Consider the following 18,807-nt stretch of genomic DNA (forward strand, 5'->3'; position numbering starts at 1 on the left):
CCTCACATTTTCTCAGCAGCCAAACAGTGGGTTAAACTCAAGGTACTGATTTTCTCGGGAAATTTGGATTCTTTCTAGCGTAATTCTGCTGTGACAGTGATGGGTGGGACTGGGTTTTGGTGGACTTGGAGGGTGCTTGGGTCTCTGCTATTGGTGCCAGGAATTCTGGGTTGGGGCAAAGAAGGCCACTACACAATTTGCAAGATTGCAGAGGTGAGTTTTGTGCTAAAACACTGGGATTTTGGCTGAGTTTTTTTTTTGGCTATATTTGTAATTTGCTATAGAAAAAACTGAAATTTATGAAATTAGGAGCTTAATTTTGGCCATAAATTTAAAAATTCAGTTACTTTTGTATATTTCTTTGATTTTTCAATAATTTAGGCTGTGTGATAGGTCCTGGGAAATTTATGAAAATTTATATCTGGAAAAGGTGCAAGTTTTTTGCTCTGGTATTTTGTAAATATGTTGGATACTACAAGATTTGGATTGATCAATGTGAATAGCTGTATGGAGAAATTACTGGATTGATATGATTGGTAATTTGGTATGAAAATTGCTACATGCTTAATTTGGATGATGCTCAATCGGTTTCTTGCCTTTCTTTTGTCCAGGGATTTCTGAGTGAAGAGGCTCTCGCTGCGGTGAAAGAGTTGCTACCAGCGTCTGCCAAAGGTGATCTTGCAGAAGTTTGCTCCTGGCCTGACGAGATTCGTTATAGCTACCATTGGCGATGGAGTAGTCCCTTGCACTATGTTGACACACCGGATTTTAAGTGTAACTACAAATACTGCAGTAAGTTGCTAACTTTCGATGGTACACTGGTGCTAGTTTTTAATGTAGTATATGAACATGAGATTCTTTAATATGGAATACTTTGGCCTTTGTGATTAATTCAGTAGCTTGTGCGTGCTGTTGTATACTCTGTGTGTGTGTGATGACGGATCAGTGATTGTGAAGTTTAAGTTCAATCTGAAAATAAAAGATAATTGCCCGTCTTGAATAGGAGACTGCCATGACTCTGCTGGACATAAAGATAGATGTGTCACTGCAGCGATTTACAACTATTCGATGCAACTCTCTTCGGGTTACCATGAGTCCATCTCAGCATCAGGATGTGAGCAGCCATATTATATTATTATATAACTTCTGTTCTAACATATAACTGTTTGTATTAGTAATTACCAATTTCCTCCTCCTTTTTCTATTTACAGACAACTTAACAGAGGCACTTATGTTCTTGTCTCATTTTATTGGGGATGTCCATCAGGTTTGTTCTTTGTACTGATACATAAAAGCTTTTACTGTCTTACTTAAAAGGCAAACAGTGCGATGGCATACTACTTGAAAGTTTTCTTGGAAAACAAATATTACATTTTTTTTCATTAAATATTTTAATTTCAGTATGTATATGATTTTTCCATCCACATTGTAGAGTTTATCCAAATGAATCGGTGTAAATTAATGAAACACATTATTTGAATGGTTTAGAATAGAGGTTTATAGATTTTTTGCAATATTTTGTACGAGAAAATATCCCTTTTATTTTTCTTAGAAAATTCATCTTTTGCTGTGACAGCCCCTACATGTTGGCTTCACTGGAGATGAAGGCGGGAACACAATAATAGTCCGATGGTATCGCAGGAAGACGAATCTCCACCATGTAAGCCTTAAATCTCCACCTGTTTTCTGGCTTTATGTTTTTACGAGAATGATTGTTGAGACAACGATCAGATAGACTTTGCAATGAGAAAAGATGGCTTATGTGTTGTTGATGTCATTTTATAAGGAGCATGTAGTTTGATCCTGTGAAAATGGTGTTATTGCAGGTCTGGGATAATATGATCATTGAATCTGCTGTAAAGACTTACTACAGTAAGGATCTTGCAATCATGATAAAGGCCATTGAAAGGAATATTACAGTATGATGTTCATCTTTTGTTGTCGTTTTAGTTTGTTAGTTTCTTCTGCTTCTTGTCCGCACAAATAGTACACATCATCTGCTGCAATGTACTTATATTCTCCTTTCTGTTTATCTGTATTTTACTATTTGTAGGATGGTTGGTTCAATGTTATACCGTCATGGAAGATTTGTGCAAATAATCAGACTGTATGTCCGAACGAGTATGTAAATGTTCTCTTAGTTTTTAATGCTCGATACATCATATTTAGATATGATTTGACTTGTTTTTGGTCATGCAGGCATGCCTCTGAAAGCATTAATTTGGCATGCAAATATGCTTACAGAAATGCCACGCCTGGAAGCACACTGACTGGTATGTTCTCTTTTCTGGTAAATGTTTTCTCTTTCATAACAAAGCCTTGTAAGCAGTGTTAGGTTTGGATTTAGCACCAAACAGATTCCCATTGTAAGTTTCGTTTGCTCAATTGGGAAGGGGGAACCGTCGGGTTGGCACCATGGTCCATGGCATCCCGGACCAATGTACAATATCACTATTCACGTGTTTTAACTTTCACATAGCTTTTTAAGTCTCTCCTTGGGAAGGGAAAAGTAGATAACATATGTGGAGTTATTGGTGTGAAAATGGAGAAAAAAACTACACCTGCAGTGTTGTTGTGGCAATATTTCAAGCCTATCACGCCCCATCATGTGTCTAGACTTTCCCACATGACAGTGCATGATTGACTTGGAATACCATCACCATAATTGCATGTCCAATTGAGTGTAAGCTCTTTTCGAATTGTTGAATATTGCAGCAAGGACAATCTACCTGCATAATTGGATGTCCTACAAATGTTTATATAAGCACATTTCTGGCTTCTTTAATCCATTTTTTCTCCACATCACATGGAAGTGGATCATCATTATCTTTTGATACTGGCATATTCTCATCTAATTTTGTTGTTAATCAGATGATTACTTCCTCTCTCGGCTACCTGTTGTGGAGAAGAGGCTAGCTCAAAGTGGGGTCCGCCTGGCTGCTACCCTCAATCGTATTTTCTCTTCCCAAGCAAAACAAATTGCTGATGCATGAAGAGGAAGGATGGACATGTACCAAACTAGCCAAGTCTTAGGCGAAATAGCCCCAATAGTCCATCTAGTCTGTTCGGATTTTCACTTCCGTCCTTATAGTTTCATTTTGTTAGCCCGTTAATCCAATCCGTCAAATAAGCAAAATTCCTTGTTACTTGATCTGTTAAAATGAGATCTGCATAAAAATGGATGAAAAAAAAAAAAACCAACTTGACGGATTGGACTGTAGCAAAAACAAAATGAAACTGAAGGACGAACAGAATAATCGGTATTGATGATGGTGAAAATCCGAGTAAACTACAGTGACTATTAGTGCAATTTAACCTAATTCTCAGCATATCCCTACGATGGTGCTGATGTCCAGAATATCCTCTGCAGAATATGCTCCACCTCATCTCCACCTTGCTTGCGTTAAAGAAATACTCTTAGGGTACTTAATTTAGTTAAATAAAGACATTAAAGGTACTTAATTTAGTTGGAAGACCAAACTTGTACTCATCGACCACCTTTGATGTCTTGTAATATAAGGAACCAAGTCCTTCTGGTGGGCCTATAAATATAGTCTGTATGTGTACTGTCGACATATTAAGGAACATAATAAGATGGAGAAGTACAGATGCTTTGGGGGATTTTCCCTTCATTGGTTTGTTTTGTTGTTGGTTTTTGTTTGCATTATTATGGTTCCAAGAGCTCAAGGATGGAGCAAAGAGGGTCACATGATGACGTGCCGGATAGCGCAGGTAAATGAGCTAGTCTCTTATGTGTGGTGCCGGACACGCAGACCCAATGAGCATCATTAGGGTCTGCACGAGGGAATTTCTATGAAATGAGTTGCCTCGAAATCCAAGTTAAAATTATGTCCAAAAGAAAAAAACCGTAAAAGCAATTACGCGAAGTAATTTATGCGTCTAATTCTTTTTTTTTTTCTTTTTTTGATTTGATAATCCAACTTACCCCATTCTTTACATGCCCTAAACAAAAAGGAAATAAAAAAGCAAACAAGCAAAGGCTGATCAGTTCTAGATTTTGAGTTTTCAAAGAAGCTTAATCCTTCAAGTGTCCTCTCTCTCACTAACTAGTGATAAGCTGCAGGCACTCCTAGAGCCTGAGGCTGCAGAAGCTGTTCAAAATCTACTACCTCACTACGTGGATGGCGACTTGTCAGCTCTCTGCGTATGGCCGGATCAGATCAGGCATTGGTACAGATACCGGTGGACTAGCCCGCTTCACTTCATTGACACTCCAGATAATGCTTGCACCTTTGACTACTCAAGTAAGCTTCCCCCTGACTAATTAGTATTTAGTACTGCTTGATTAGCAAGAAAGCAACGTTGAGTCAAAGTTTGGTTTTTGAAAAAAATAGGGGATTGTCATGATCAACATGGCGTGAAGAACATGTGTGTTGCTGGCGCCGTCCAAAACTTCACCTCTCAGCTTTCACACTACACAGAAGGAACATCTGACCGTCGATGTAAGAAACCCCGTTTTTTTTAATGCATAGATTGATTGTATTGCTTTAGGGTTTGTCAATCGTTAATTTCTTGTATTGCACGACAACATCATAGTTTCTTTTGTATTTGATATTTGCAGATAATATGACTGAGGCCTTGCTTTTCTTGTCACACTTTATGGGAGATATCCATCAGGTAAAATACATACCCGTGGGCAATTCCAACAAATATGAATGTCATTTTTTTTCTCTCTCTTGGGATTTAATTTATATGAATTTCTGCCGAGTTTTTATGATCGTCTTCGTGCGTCCTTTGGCAGCCAATGCATGTCGGGTTCACGACAGATGAGGGAGGAAACACGATAGCCTTGCGTTGGTACAGGCACAAATCCAATCTTCACCATGTAAGCCCTTGAAGTTGGAACAACCAAATAGTAGTCCGGCTATGGAACGAACATCCATTCTTTATTAAAAATCGAAACTTCTTGTTTCTGCAGGTGTGGGATAGGGAGATCATACAGCAAGCTATGAAGGACTATTATGACAAAGACATGGAACTCCTCCTACAAGACATACTGGCGAACATCACAGATGTAAGCACCAATGTTTATTAACTTATAAGGGATCGATCGATATATGGAATTATGTGACTGAATTATTAACTATGCTAACAGGGAATCTGGTCTGATGATGTTACATCATGGAAACACTGCGATGATCAACGTTCATGTATAAACAAGTAAGCTTTGATCAACGTTCATGGTCTCATGCGTACCGAGCACATACATGCACGTACGTACATACACAGCTTTTATATTTTGGTGGTCGATGTTAGTGTTGAATACCTTGTTATGTATGTACGTGTATAGGTATGCGACGGAGAGTATAAACATAGCTTGCAAGTGGGCTTACAAGGGCGTTAAGGCGGGTGATACTCTTACAGGTATATACGCCCAATCACATTTTTACCAGTGTACATACATTACACATACACATTCACTTCCAAATTTCAATACGAAATTGTTAACTAACAAACGATGTGTTTGAAAATTTTAGAGGATTACTTCCTTCCTCGGCTACCTGTGGTGGAGAAGAGGATTGCTCAAGGAGGGGTTCGCTTGGCGGCCATCCTCAACCGCATCTTCTCTTCCGGTCAAGATACAGAAGTTGATGATGACGTATCACATTCACCCACCTAACCTAATCAACTAACCGGAAGTTGCTGACCAAACTCAAGCATGAAGATTGAAGCCTGGCTAGGATCTTAGCTAGCTAAAGGAAGACTTGACATTCTAATTTAAGGCTCAATTAGTTATTCTTTATCCCATTTACAGATTCCTTTCATATTAGGCAATCGACCAAGATTTGTACTTTCGTATCTGGAAACTTGTTATTTCACTTCAAATTGCTAATGTATATATGTTGCCTCCAATGTGCTATAAATAAGTTATCCGAACCCCCTAGCTTCTTATAGTTCCAAATCGAAGGTTGAAGATGGAGTAATCACGAAGGATCTTGCAGAAAATCAGGAATCACATTTTTTTTTTTTTTTACAAAATCGTATTTGTTTTATTGATTTTCCTTTTTTCTAACTTGAAAATTAAAGAAAAAAAGCACATATGTGGCTTGATAAATGATAAAACCGCTTCAAAATAGTTTCTAGCATTTTTTTAATAGGCAAGAGCTTTCCAAAACTCAGCAATACAATTTTTTCAAATAAAAACTGTGCACTAACTCACAATTTTTAATAGGTTTTGGGTGATTCTCCAAAAAGACAAATGCTAAGGGAATTCGCCATGAACTATTTATTACCTCATAATTTAACGTCAATTTCTCAGTCAACATTATAAAACATTATGCCAAAAACATGAGATGGCAGAAAATCCAATTTTTGAAAAAGTCTTCTTAACATTTATCCTCCAAAACTTATCACAAAACTTATTTTCGAGGGATTTCCGCCACATAAAAGCAATCAAAATACTTGGATTGGGATAGGTATAGGCCCAATTTGAGTTATGGTTTTTGGGTACAAGTAGTGCGCCTTTAGGGGAAGGGCCATTTTCTGAGACCCATAAAAATTAGAAAAGGAAAGTCAAAAGGACGCCCCGAAATTGTGGGAGGCGCGACAGTTGTACTGTGCTCAATCACGCCCTACCTACCTCAAATCTTGACCGACCGCCATTCTTTGTCTCCTCTCTCACTTAACAACCAGGGCTTAGGGTATAACACTCACACGCATACAGTATTACAGCTTGGAGAAAATGGTTCATGAAAGTGGGACCCACTGAACAAAACGACACCAAAACGTATTACTTACGCTCGTCGTACTGTCCACCACTCTCTTCCTCTTTCTTTCCCTCTGCAGTTTTTCCTTTCCAGTTTCCACTTTTCGATTTCCCAGAGTGAAATATAAATGCCAACCATGGACTTTTGTCATTCTTTTACTGCCTAATACTTAATAATATTTACATATCGAATCCCAACAACCTTCCTTGCGTCGCAAGTCGGTGCCCTTCAAACTTTCTCTTGATTTCCCATACTTTTTACTTTCCAGATCAGTTCTTAGATTTTGTGATCTCCCACCAGCTTTATATAAACGGACACCGAAAACCCTTTTGATTTTTTTGTCCTAAGAAGCTGCTCCAAGATTCTTGGATATTCCAAAGCAAGCAACTTTCATTGATTTCGTCGCTCCAAATTTACTGTAAATATTCTTTAACTTCAATTTCTGCTTCACAATGGGTTGCTGTTAGATTTGTGTTTGATTTCTGGATTTGAAAGTCTCTATTTTTTCGCTTTCGGGTCGTTTTTTTTTTTTGTGCCTTTGGTGTTGATCTTTGGCAGAGATGTTTATATAGCTTTGTTGCTTTGATGCAATACAATTTTTTTAGCCAAACTATTGAATTTTTGAAAATTTCATGAATCTGGCTGTATGGATTCATTCGGGTTGTTTTTTAATGTTTGATACAAGCGATATTGAGAGAGGGGGAGTCGAACACAGGACATCAAGCGCGGGTGTGCTTGTGCGTGTGACCTGTGTTTTGTGTGCTAGTTAAATGTTAATGTCTATACGCAATGCATAGAATTATGCTACTGCTTTTTATGGTCTTTCACTCCTCCTAAATTTACAAGAGCCTTTCTCTTTGTTTCCCCCATCAGCTGATGGCTAAATACAACTGGTTTATGTTTTCTAGCCAAAGTAGTATTTTCGACACGAATTGCTGTCATATGCTAATAATCTGTTTGGAGTGGTGCTCTAATTGTCCTGCCTGTTGTCTTCACCTCGTCATCTGTTTGGAGCGACAGTTCAGCTTACCTATAAATATTTCTGCCTTCAATTGTTATATAGTGGTAGCGATTTTTGTAGCTCACTTCCTTTGGCTCAATTTCAACAGGTTGAGCACGCACCATTTTGGCATCCTTTAGGAGATCCAAAGAGTACTTACCACTCTTGCTTCGGGGGGAAGTACTCAATCTGAACATGGCATTCGAAAGGATTGCTAGGACTGCTCGACATGGATTCAGAAGGTCGCCATCAGGAGCATCTGCGCGCACAACTGAGAAGGATATGTTGTGTGAGCGAGCATCCACACGCAAATATTGCTCCGTACCTTCCCTCGAAAGTGAGATGAGAAACAACAATCTTTCATACCTCTCCAGCATTTCGAAGGTTAATCACAATAGTTTCTGGAGCAGGGGAATAAGCATAACCCCGAATTATCAATTCCCTTCTGCGGAAAGGATTGTTGAGGAGTCTGATTCGGAGTGTAATGACCCCAAGTATCCTGGACTAGAAGCAACCAGACCGAGTGAAAAGCCAAGAGTGGTGGTCCTTGGTACTGGCTGGGCTGCATGTCGATTCCTCAAAGGACTAGACACCAAGGTATATGATGTTGTTTGCATATCGCCGAGAAATCACATGGTCTTCACTCCTTTGCTTGCTTCAACTTGCGTTGGTACCCTGGAATTTCGCTCGGTAGCTGAACCTGTTAGTCGTATACAATCTGCATTGGCAACGAGTCCCAGTTCATACTTTTACATGGCATCCTGCGTCGGCCTTGACACTGACAAACATGAGGTGAGTGAATTAATAGTTATCAACTGGATTAGTTCGAATTTGGAAAATATTTGTACAGTTTGTTCAGTTATCATAACATATGGCACACTGACTAGTGCAGCATTGTTTAAGTCATATCAGTAGAAAAGTTAATCTTCTCCTTTCTTCTAGGTCTACTGCGAGACAATTAGCAATGGCGGTTTGTCTCATGAACCTTATAGGTTCAAAGTTGCGTATGACAAACTCGTCATAGCTGCCGGAGCTGAACCCCTGACGTTTGGCATCAAGGGTGTGAAGGAACATGCATTCTTCCTCCGCGAAGTGAATCATGCCCAAGAGATTAGGAAGAAGCTTCTCTTGAACCTCATGCTTTCTGAACATCCAGGTGAGTTTTATATGTGTCTCAGAGTATACAGATATTCGAAGACTTGAGTGAGGACAATCTTATGCATTTTACTTTGCAGGCATATCGGAGGAAGAAAGGAAACGCATCCTGCATTGTGTTGTTATTGGAGGTGGCCCTACAGGGGTGGAGTTCAGTGGCGAATTGAGCGATTTCATCATGAAAGATGTACAAGAACGGTATAGTCACGTTAAGGATTACATCAAAGTCACTCTCATTGAGGTACTCATTTGTAATTCTCACATATATTTATGGATTGGCTTCTTGCGGAGATAAATTATGAAACCAATGATCTTTTTCTTTTCTTTTTTTTTGGTGACAGGCGAATGAGATTTTGTCATCGTTCGATGTTGGGTTAAGGCAATACGCAACAAATCACTTGACCAAGGTAAGTTTGGTCTGCTTTCCAATTCTGGAGGCCACTTCTTGTTGATTCTTAGGATGGATTTGAAATGTGGACCTTTTCACCAGGTTGGCGTTCGCCTTATGCGAGGCGTTGTGAAAGAAGTGCATCCGAAGAAGATAGTTCTCAACGATGGCACTGATGTTCCATACGGCCTTTTGGTCTGGTCTACCGGGGTTGGTCCCTCAGAGTTTGTGAAAAAACTTGATCTTCCAAAGTCCCCGGGCGGGAGGTATATCCACCAGCATTTCTTTGCTTTTTTTCGGTTGGTTTCTTTTTTATGTTCAATGGAGCAAGGATCTAAGATATTCTTTTATTGAGTGACACAGGATTGGTGTCGATGGGTGGATGCGGGTTCCTTCAGTGGAAGATGTGTTTGCACTAGGAGATTGTGCGGGTTTTCTCGAGGAGGCGGGGAGGCCAGTCCTTCCGGCTTTAGCTCAGGTTAACTTTTAGTTTGCTCTAGAAATTACACATTGCTGTTCAAGCCTGTCATACTTCCTACACATTCCTTATAAGTGACTATTTATAGTATAATCTTTCAACCGAATTCGGACTTTTGAACTTACTGATAGATCGACGCAGAAAGAGCAAATGAGCAAACGTGAAGCCACCTTCGAACTAACCTAGTTCACTTTGTTTCAAATAGGTGGCAGAAAGGGAAGGAAAGTATCTGGTAGAGTTGTTTAACAGGATTGGGAAGCAGGATGCCGGGAAGGCCTTCAGCGCGAAAGACATTCCTCTCGGGGAGCAATTTGTGTACAAGCACCTAGGAAGCATGGCAACAGTTGGAGGCTATAAGGCTTTGGTTGATCTGCGCCAGTCTAAGGTAGATTTTCTTTGCCTTTATGCTGAAGGGCAATGTGCTTCTCCGCCGAGCACTTTCAAAGTACTTTTCTACCAAGCATTTTCCTTAACCTGTTGATTAAAATTTTGCAGGATGCAAAGGGCATATCCCTTGCCGGATTTCTCAGCTGGTTAATTTGGCGCTCCGCTTATCTGACGCGTGTTGTCAGCTGGAGGAACAGGTTCTATGTTGCGGTGAACTGGGCTACTACTCTTGTCTTTGGCAGAGACAACTCAAGAATATAGGTTGATGCTACAAGTCACACCACACACATTGCCATATGTTATAGGCTAGTGATATTCACGCTCCTCGTTTCGCCTTTTTCCGAATATTAAGGCTACATATGTTTGAGGCTTAGGACCTTGATCCCTCAATTTGTTGAATTGGGTGAAATATTTTGTTGCAAAATATTGTCAATGTTCAGAGTATCTTGCATTCACTTTGTAGCATTGATACTAAAAAAAGATCTCGAGCATTTGTATTCATCGTCAATTAGTTCTGAGTTGGATGCTCATATTGTAACGGCTGGATTGAAAACGGAAATAAAAAAAAAACAAGAGTATTAAAACATATTCCACTCATCATAATGTTTTAACTACAAAATTTTTACAGCCTTTTGTTGCAAGAAAAGAGCTAAAAAAAACCTTTACCCCTCCCTGTCACACATTCATCTAAAAAGCAAAACTCTTCCACCAAAAATCTGGCCTGGTTGGTTGATTGTCCAACACATGATCTGATCTGACCAGTTAAGAGAAGTGATGAGCATCGCCGGATTCACAGCTGCCGCCGCCACGGCGGCTGCTGGCAGAGAAAATGGATGAGAAAGAGTGACGCAGAACCCCCACAATAGCCACCTTCACCTGACCCCTCTTGGGGATCAAACGGCCGGAGAAACTCCCACCGTTGATCATAGCATTCCTTGCACCCTCCATCTCTTCTTTCCCTTCTGATTATCTTAATTTTCGAATATTCTACACTTCGAAAGCTCTTCTCGATGCGGAGATCAGTCTTTCTACTACGCCAGAGAGAAGAAATGGATGTTTGGATCTTGAAAGCTTGAAACTTTTGAGCTGTGAATTTGTTTTGAGATTTGGGTTCTCTTGCTTGGGTTTATATAGTGCCAAGGACATCAATTTTTATTTTATTTTTTTTTAATTTGGGGAAATTAATATTTTTATTACACTTTTTTTTTTTATGGTCGTAGAATTTGACTGTGTTTTATTTTATTTTTTGGTTTGAGGAAGACAATCTTGACCTTGTCGTGTTCACACTTCACAATTTCACTGGCTTGCTTTGTCGGTTTTACATTTTATAAAATCTTTTATTCTCCCTCTGCTCCTTGAATTCATAAATCAAATAGTTTATCCCTTCATTGAGTTCATTCTTCCCAACGACTTGACCAGGAAAAGTCCAACATAAATTATACATAACGAACCACCACAGGTTCAATCGTTGAACATGAATTTAAGCCAGTACTTTAAACGGAATTTTTTGAGTTTAATTCTTGATATTTGTGAATTTCTTTGGTTCTAAAAAAAAGTAAATTAACGTAAGAAGGCCACAAGTTGATCTATTTTTTAAAAATTGTATAAATAGGAAAATACTTGGCTTTTCTCATGTATAAAGAATAATAATAGAGAAATGTCACATTCGGAGCTACTATATATGTCATTTGAGTCTCTTAACTATTTTTGCGTATTCGAAATGATCTAAGTTCTGAGTGGTAATGTATTTTACAACTATTTATGTGAGTTTGATTTCTATATACAAGAATTTTATATTATTGTAAAATTTAATAATAGAGAAAATGGCTGGTTAGATAATGTGAACACGATTATATATTATTATAAAATTGAACAACTATAAAGAAAAATGAAAAAGAAATAATGCATAAAAATCACATGGCCATTTGTCTTTAGCTCTAAGCCTCTACCTTTTCTGAAGAGCCAAAGCAAAACCTGGATCCGGGCCAGCCCGGTCCCATAAGGGCATGTACTATAGTCAAATTCAAGTGGGCCTGCCCGGTCTCGCAGGTCCCAATACCACCCAACTCAGGAAAGGGATTTTCTTCAAATCCCTTCCTCCCAATTCATCAAGTTCAAGAATTTAGACCATTGAAATTTGATTTAATTGGTAAAATTATTATAACTTAGCCCCTATTTGTAGATTTTGGATCAAATTTCAATAGTCTGGATCTCTGAACTTGGTGGATTAGGAGAAAGGGATCCGGAGAGGATTCCTTTCCCCTAACTCAAACCTCTTTTTTTTTTTCTTTTTGTTTTTGGTCAATGAAGGCCTAGTGATTAAAAGCTGTTTAAACATAATGTCCCTGCCAGTAATATAATTAATTTTTTTTTAACAAACGATATTATCTACATTAAGGGGGAGAGATGGCCACAACCTCACAATGAGCTAGCAATAATGTGGTTCAAATTTGCCTTTGGCCATAATCGAACCTAAAACATTTCACTTATAGATGAAGAAGAATATCATTAGACCGTAGTACTAAATGGTACAAATATAATTAATTAAACGTAAACTGCTAAGACCATTCACAGAATCTGATAGTGAGGGGGAATACCTTGATTCTTTGTATTTCACCTTAATTATATTTTAATTATGTCAGATTATGTCTGGAAAGGAAGAGATTTCTTTTTTTCTAAAGTACAAATGTTTTTCTAGTAGTTAGAACTGAGTACCATGAAACAGTGATTCTAAACCAGGAAAGAAACATCGATATGACTATTTGATTTGGGCAATGTTTGAACTGGCCATACAGAAAGCTTTGATATATCGAAGTTTTTTTGGTTTATTGTATCTCATATTTTTGGGACGTAGTGGTTTATTCATACAGAAATAGATGTTGTATACGATTGCCAGCTAAGGTAATTTTCTCCCATTAAGTCCGACAATCTCAAAACTGTTACCGAAGATTTTCTCATCCACCAAACCTTTTTTAACTCGAACTATAGGTCTCCAGTCAAAAACCAATTTGTTGGCTTCCAAATTTCCTTCAACTTAAAGTGCCACGGGCACAACACTTCATGAACAATTAACAAAAATTAATCTTTGGGTTTATGAATACTTTTTACATTTTATTTGATGTAGAATAAATGGTCGAGTGGAATAAAAACGAAATGGGACGAGGGAAGACAAACAGAAACAGTGAGCATTTACAAATTTGATGTTCGAACCCCGTTTCGGACGCATAATACAATCCCCAAAAGAGAGCGACGTTCCAGTTCAAACGCACCGTTTTGCTATGATGTACAATTGATTTTAGCTATCTAATGTCGTTTAAACTTTCAAAATCGCATTTTAAAGTTTTTAATAAAAATCAAACTTTTCATTTTACGTCAAATTTACTTCTTTTACATTTTCTACTACTTTCCAAATAGTCCTAATAATCGAGTTAAGTATATTTAAACCTTATGCCTGGTATTATAGTCATCATTCAAGAATTTTTTAATAAAAAATTTCTGTTTTCTCCCCACTCAGATTGATTTCATAAAATTTTGTTTTTCAATGGGATACGATGTATTCTTTGTTGGCTTGTGCTGCGTCAGTATTTCTTTACGGCTCTTTGTTTTTGTTACTGGCGACATTGACCCTGCCAGCTGTTGATTTCCGTAGCCACCCATTCATCAAATGAAAACCAACAAAAGAAGCCAGCAAATATGAATACGACAACCTGGTAAGCAAAGAATTTGAATATTAATTATTAGGTTTTTTTTTAGCTAAAATGATCATTGAGATTTGCATAACACATCATTTTGGTCCTTGAGATTTCAAATCAATAGAAGTGGTTCCTGAGATTGTCCATCATCCATCATTTTACCGTCCATCATTTTGATCATTTCGTTAAAAATTCTGTTAAGTGTTCCGGAACTTTTTAATTGAATCTGGATGTATGGAATATTGAGAGAGGGGGACTGAACACAGGACATCAAGCGCGGGCGTGTTTGTGTGTGCGCGTGTGATCTGTGTTGGGTGTGCTAGTTAAATGTTAATGTCTGTACGCAATGAATAGAATTATACCACTGCTTTTTATGATCTTACACTCCTCCTAAATTTACAAGGGCCTTTCTCTTTGTTTCCCCCATCAGCTGATGGCTAAATACAACTGGTTTATGTTTTCTAGCCAAGTAGTATTTTCGACACGAATTGCTGTCATATGCTAATAATCTGTTTGGAGTGGTGCTCTAATTGTCCTGCCTGTTGTCTTCACCTCGTCATCTGTTTGGGGTGACAGTTCAGCTTACCTATAAATATTTCTGCCTTCAATTGTTTCTCATATGGTAGTAGCGATTTTCGTAGCTCACTACTTTTGGTTCAATTTCAACAGATTGAGCACCCACCATTTTGGTATTCTTTAGAAGGTTCAAAGAGTACTTGCCACTCTTGCTTCGGGGGAAGTACTCAGTCTGAACATGGCATTCGAAAGGATTGCTAGGACTGCTCGACATGGATTCAGAAGGTCGCCATCAGGAGCATCTGCGCGCACAACTGAGAAGGATATTTTGTGTGAGCGAGCATCCACACAAGCACCTAGGAAGCATGGCAACAGTTGGAGGCTATAAGGCTTTGGTTGATCTGCGCCAGTCTAAGGTAGATTTTCTTTGCCTTTATGCTGAAGGGCAATGTGCTTTTCCGCCGAGCACTTTCAAAGTACTTTTCTACCAAGCATTTTCCTTAACCTGTTGATTAAAATTTTGCAGGATGCAAAGGGCATATCCCTTGCCGGATTTCTCAGCTGGTTAATTTGGCGCTCCACTTATCTGACGCGTGTTGTCAGCTGGAGGAACAGGTTCTATGTTGCAGTGAACTGGGCTACTACTCTTGTCTTTGGCAGAGACAACTCAAGAATATAGGTTGATGCTACAAGTCACACACACATTGCCATATGTTATAGGCTAGTGATTTTCACGCTACTCGTTTCACCTTTTTCTGAATATTAAGGCTACGTATGTTAGAGGCTTAAGACCTTGATCCCTCAATTTGTTGAATTGGGTGAAATATTTGGTTCAAGTTAAACTCGATCTTCCAATATTTTGTTGCAAAACATTGTCGATGTTCAGAGTATCTCACGTTCACTTTATAGCATTGATACTAAAAAAGATCTCGAGCATTTGTATTCATCGTCAATTAATTCTGAGTTAAATGCTCATATTGTAACGGCCGGATTAAAAAATGGACAAAAAAAAAAAAAACAAGAGTATTAAAACATATTCCACTCATCATAATGTTTTAACTACAAAATTTTTACAGCCTTTTGTTGCAAGAAAAGAGCTAAAAAAACCTTACCCTTCCCTGTCACACATTCATCTAAAAAGTACAACTCTTCCACCAAAAATCTGGACTAGTTGATTGACCATCACTTGATCTGATCTGACCAGTCAAGAGAAGTGATGAGCATCGCCGGATTCGCAGCCGCGGCCGCCACGGTGGCTGCTGGCAGAGAAAATGGATGAGAAAGAGTGACGCAGAACCCCCACAATAGCCAGTTTCACCTGACCCCTCTTGGGGATCAGACGGCCGGAGAAACTCCCACCGTTGATCATAGCATTCCTTGCACCCTCCATCTCTTCTTTCCCTTCTGATTATCTTAATATTCTACACTTCAAAAGCTCTTCTCGATGCGGAGATCAGTCTTTCTACTACGCAAGAGAGAAGAAATGGATTTTTGAATCTTGAAAGCTTGAAACTTTTGAGTTGTGAATTTGTATTGTGATCTGGGTTCTCTTGCTTGGGTTTATATAGTGCCAAGGACATCAAATTTTTTTTTTTTTTTTTTTAAATTTTGGGGAAATTAATATTTTTATTATACTTTTTATTTTATGGTCATAGAATTTGACTGTATTTTATTTTATTTTTTGGTTTTGGAAAGACAATCTTGACCTTGTCGTGTTCACACACCTTCACACACCACAATTTCACTGGCCTGCTTTGTCGGTTTTACATTTTATAAAATCTTTTATTCTCTCTCTGCTCCTTGAATTCATAAATCAAATAGCTTATCCCATAATTGAGTTCATTCTTCCGAACGACTTGACCAGGAAAAGTCCTTCAACATAAATTATAAAAAAAACTAACAAAAAGATTTGAAAATTTTGAGTTTTAATGATAAAGATAAAATAAAGGGTAAAGTGAATAGTACCATGATTGACTTTTTAGTGTAAAAATGTGATTTTTCGTTAAAGTGAACAGTACCGCGAGATTTTTGTTAAAACTTCCTAAATTATACATAACGAACCACCACAAGTTCGATCATTGAACATGAATTTAAGCCAGTACTTTAAACGGAACATTTTGAGTTTAATTCTTGATGTTAATAAATTTCTTTGGTTCAAAAAATAAATAAATTGACGTAAGAAAGCCATTAGTTGATCCATTTTAAAAAAAAAACTGTATAAATAGGAAAATACTTGGCTTTTCTTATATGTATAAAGAATAATAATGGAGAAATGTCACATTCGGAGCTACTAAATATGTCATTTGAGTCTCTTAACTACTTTTGCGTATTCCAAATAATCTAAGTTGTGAGTGGTGATGTATTTTACGACTATTTATGTGAGTTTGATTTCTATATACAAGAATTTTATATTATTGTAAAATTTAATAATAGAGAAAATGACTGATTAGGTAATGTGAACACGATTATATATTATTATAAAATTCAACAACTATAAAGAAAAATGAAAAAGAAATCATGCATAAAAATCACATGGCCATTTGTGTTTAGCTCCACCTTTTCTGAAGAGCCAAAGCAAAACTTGGATCCGGGCCAGCCCGGTCCCACAAGGGCATGTACTAGATTCAAATTGAAGTGGGCCCGCCCATTCCCAGTACCACCTAACTCAATCGAGATCTTTTCCTTCTAATTCATTAAGTTCAAGAATTCAGACCGTTGAAATTTAATTCAACTGCTGAAATTATTATAACTTTTAAAATGGGTCTCTGTTTGTAGTCATTGAATCAAGTTTCAACAATTCAGTTCCCCGAATTTGATGGATTAGGAGAAAGGAATCCGAAGAGGATTCTTTTCCCCCTAACTCAAACCTCTTTTTTTTAGGTCAATGAAAGCCTAGAGATTAAAAGCTGTTTAAACATAATGTCCCTGCCACTAATATAATTATTATTTTTTTGAACAAACGATATTATCTACAATAAGGGTAAGGGGTAGGCTTAACCTCATAATGGGCTAGCAATAATATGGTTTAAATTTGCCTTTGACGAGAATCGAGCATAAGACCTCTTACTTACAAGTGAAGAGGAATATTACTAGATCGTAGTACTAAATGACACTAATATAATTAACTAATTAAACGTAAACGGCTAATACCATTCACAGAATCCGATAGTGAAGGGGAATACCTTGATTCTTTGTATTTCACCTTAATTATATTTTAATTATGTCAGATTATGTTTGGAAAGGAAGAGATTTCTTTTTTCTAAAGTACAAATGTTTTCCTACCGGTTAGAACTGAGCACCATGAAACAGTAATTCTAAAGAGGTTCATACTTTTGTGAGGTTTAAAATGATAATCTACAAAGTTCGACAATCTTAAAACTGTTACCGAAGAATTTCTCATTCACCAAACCTTTTTTTACTCGAACTATAGGTCTCCAGTCAAAAACCAATTTGCTGGCTTCCAAATTTCCTTCAACTTAAAGTGCCAGGGGCACAACATTTCTTGAACAATTAATAAAAATTTATCTTTGGATTTATGAATACTTTTTACATTTTATTTGATGTAGAATAGATGGTTGAGTGGAATAAAGACGAAATGGGGTGAGGGAAGACAAACAAACACAATGAGTATTTACAGATTTGGCGTCCAAAATACCGTCTCCAAAAGATAACGATGTTCCAGTTCAAACGCACCGTTTTGCTATGATGTACAATTGATTTTAGCTATCTGATTTCGTGTAAACTTTCAAAATCGCATTTTAAAGTTTGTAATAAAAATCAAACTTTTCATTTTACGTCCAATTTGCTTCTTTTACATTCTCTACGACTCTCCAAATAGTCCTAATAATCGAGTTAAGTATATTTAAGCCTTATGGCTGCTATTATAATCATCATTCAAGTATTATTTAATAAAAAATGTCTGTTTTCTCCCAACTCTGATTGATTTCCTAAGATTTTGTTTTTCAATGGGATACGATGTATTCCTTGCTCGCTTGTGCTGCGTCATTTTTCTTTACGGCTCATTGTTTTCATTACTGGCGACATTGACCCTGCCAGCTGTTGATTTCCGTAGCCACCCATTCATCAAATGAAAACCAACAAAAGAAGCCAGCAAATATGAACACGACAACCTGGTAAGCAAAGAATTTGAATATTAATTATTAGGTTTTTTAACCAAAATGATCATTGAGATTTACATAACATATCACTTTGGTCCCTGAGATTTCAAATCAATAGAAGTGGTTCTTGAGATTGTCCATCATCCATCATTTTACCGTCCATCATTTTGGTCATTTCGTTAAAAATTCTATTAAGTGTTCCAGAATTTTTTAATTGAATATGGATGTATGGAATATTGAGAGAGGGGGGACTGGAACACAGGACATCAAGCGCGGGCGTGTTTGTGTGTGTGTGATCTGTGTTTGGTGTGCTAGTTAAATGTTAATGTCTGTACGCAATGCATA

The 18,807-nt window shown here is 37.6% G+C and overlaps 3 protein-coding genes and 1 long non-coding RNA gene across 6 annotated transcripts; all 4 read left to right on the top strand.

Annotated features, from left to right (window-relative positions):
• The first annotated feature begins 14 nt into the window (after window positions 1–14).
• Window positions 15–3,632, top strand: LOC137726439 (endonuclease 4). Its single transcript, XM_068465371.2, has 9 exons — window positions 15–213; window positions 612–792; window positions 1,004–1,114; window positions 1,212–1,267; window positions 1,577–1,660; window positions 1,827–1,919; window positions 2,054–2,121; window positions 2,200–2,273; window positions 2,872–3,632. Exons 1-9 carry the CDS (start codon window positions 100–102, stop codon window positions 2,991–2,993), a joined length of 903 nt encoding a protein of 300 aa, XP_068321472.2. The 5' UTR covers window positions 15–99; the 3' UTR covers window positions 2,994–3,632.
• On the top strand, window positions 3,595–5,898 carry LOC137726443 (endonuclease 1-like). The gene is made up of 9 exons (XM_068465376.2): window positions 3,595–3,732; window positions 4,085–4,265; window positions 4,356–4,463; window positions 4,583–4,638; window positions 4,763–4,846; window positions 4,940–5,035; window positions 5,117–5,181; window positions 5,312–5,385; window positions 5,499–5,898. Exons 1-9 carry the CDS (start codon window positions 3,595–3,597, stop codon window positions 5,639–5,641), a joined length of 945 nt encoding a protein of 314 aa, XP_068321477.2. The 3' UTR covers window positions 5,642–5,898.
• A 921-nt stretch (window positions 5,899–6,819) lies between these two features.
• LOC137726434 (internal alternative NAD(P)H-ubiquinone oxidoreductase A1, mitochondrial-like) lies at window positions 6,820–10,729 on the top strand. 2 transcript variants are annotated; one of them, XM_068465363.2, is made up of 9 exons: window positions 6,820–7,146; window positions 7,838–8,520; window positions 8,671–8,884; window positions 8,964–9,124; window positions 9,225–9,290; window positions 9,374–9,537; window positions 9,635–9,749; window positions 9,955–10,134; window positions 10,245–10,729. In XM_068465363.2, the coding sequence occupies exons 2-9, from the start codon at window positions 7,924–7,926 to the stop codon at window positions 10,395–10,397; spliced, it is 1,650 nt and encodes a 549-aa protein (XP_068321464.2). In that variant the 5' UTR covers window positions 6,820–7,146; window positions 7,838–7,923; the 3' UTR covers window positions 10,398–10,729. The 2 variants fall into 2 exon arrangements, with proteins under 2 accessions (XP_068321464.2, XP_088549839.1); XM_088693713.1 differs by having other exon boundaries at window positions 6,823–6,949.
• Window positions 10,730–13,964: 3,235 nt separating this feature from the next.
• Window positions 13,965–15,214, top strand: LOC148696541 (uncharacterized). Of its 2 annotated transcripts, XR_015962234.1 has the most exons (3): window positions 14,198–14,397; window positions 14,498–14,760; window positions 14,871–15,214. It is a non-coding gene; the product is annotated as an uncharacterized LOC148696541 (long non-coding RNA). The 2 variants fall into 2 exon arrangements; XR_015962233.1 differs by having other exon boundaries at window positions 13,965–14,760.
• The last annotated feature ends 3,593 nt before the right edge of the window (window positions 15,215–18,807 follow it).

This window comes from Pyrus communis, chromosome 5 (assembly GCF_041283825.1).
Source record: "Pyrus communis isolate YQ-2024b chromosome 5, ASM4128382v1, whole genome shotgun sequence".
Classification (NCBI taxonomy): Eukaryota; Viridiplantae; Streptophyta; class Magnoliopsida; order Rosales; family Rosaceae; genus Pyrus; species Pyrus communis.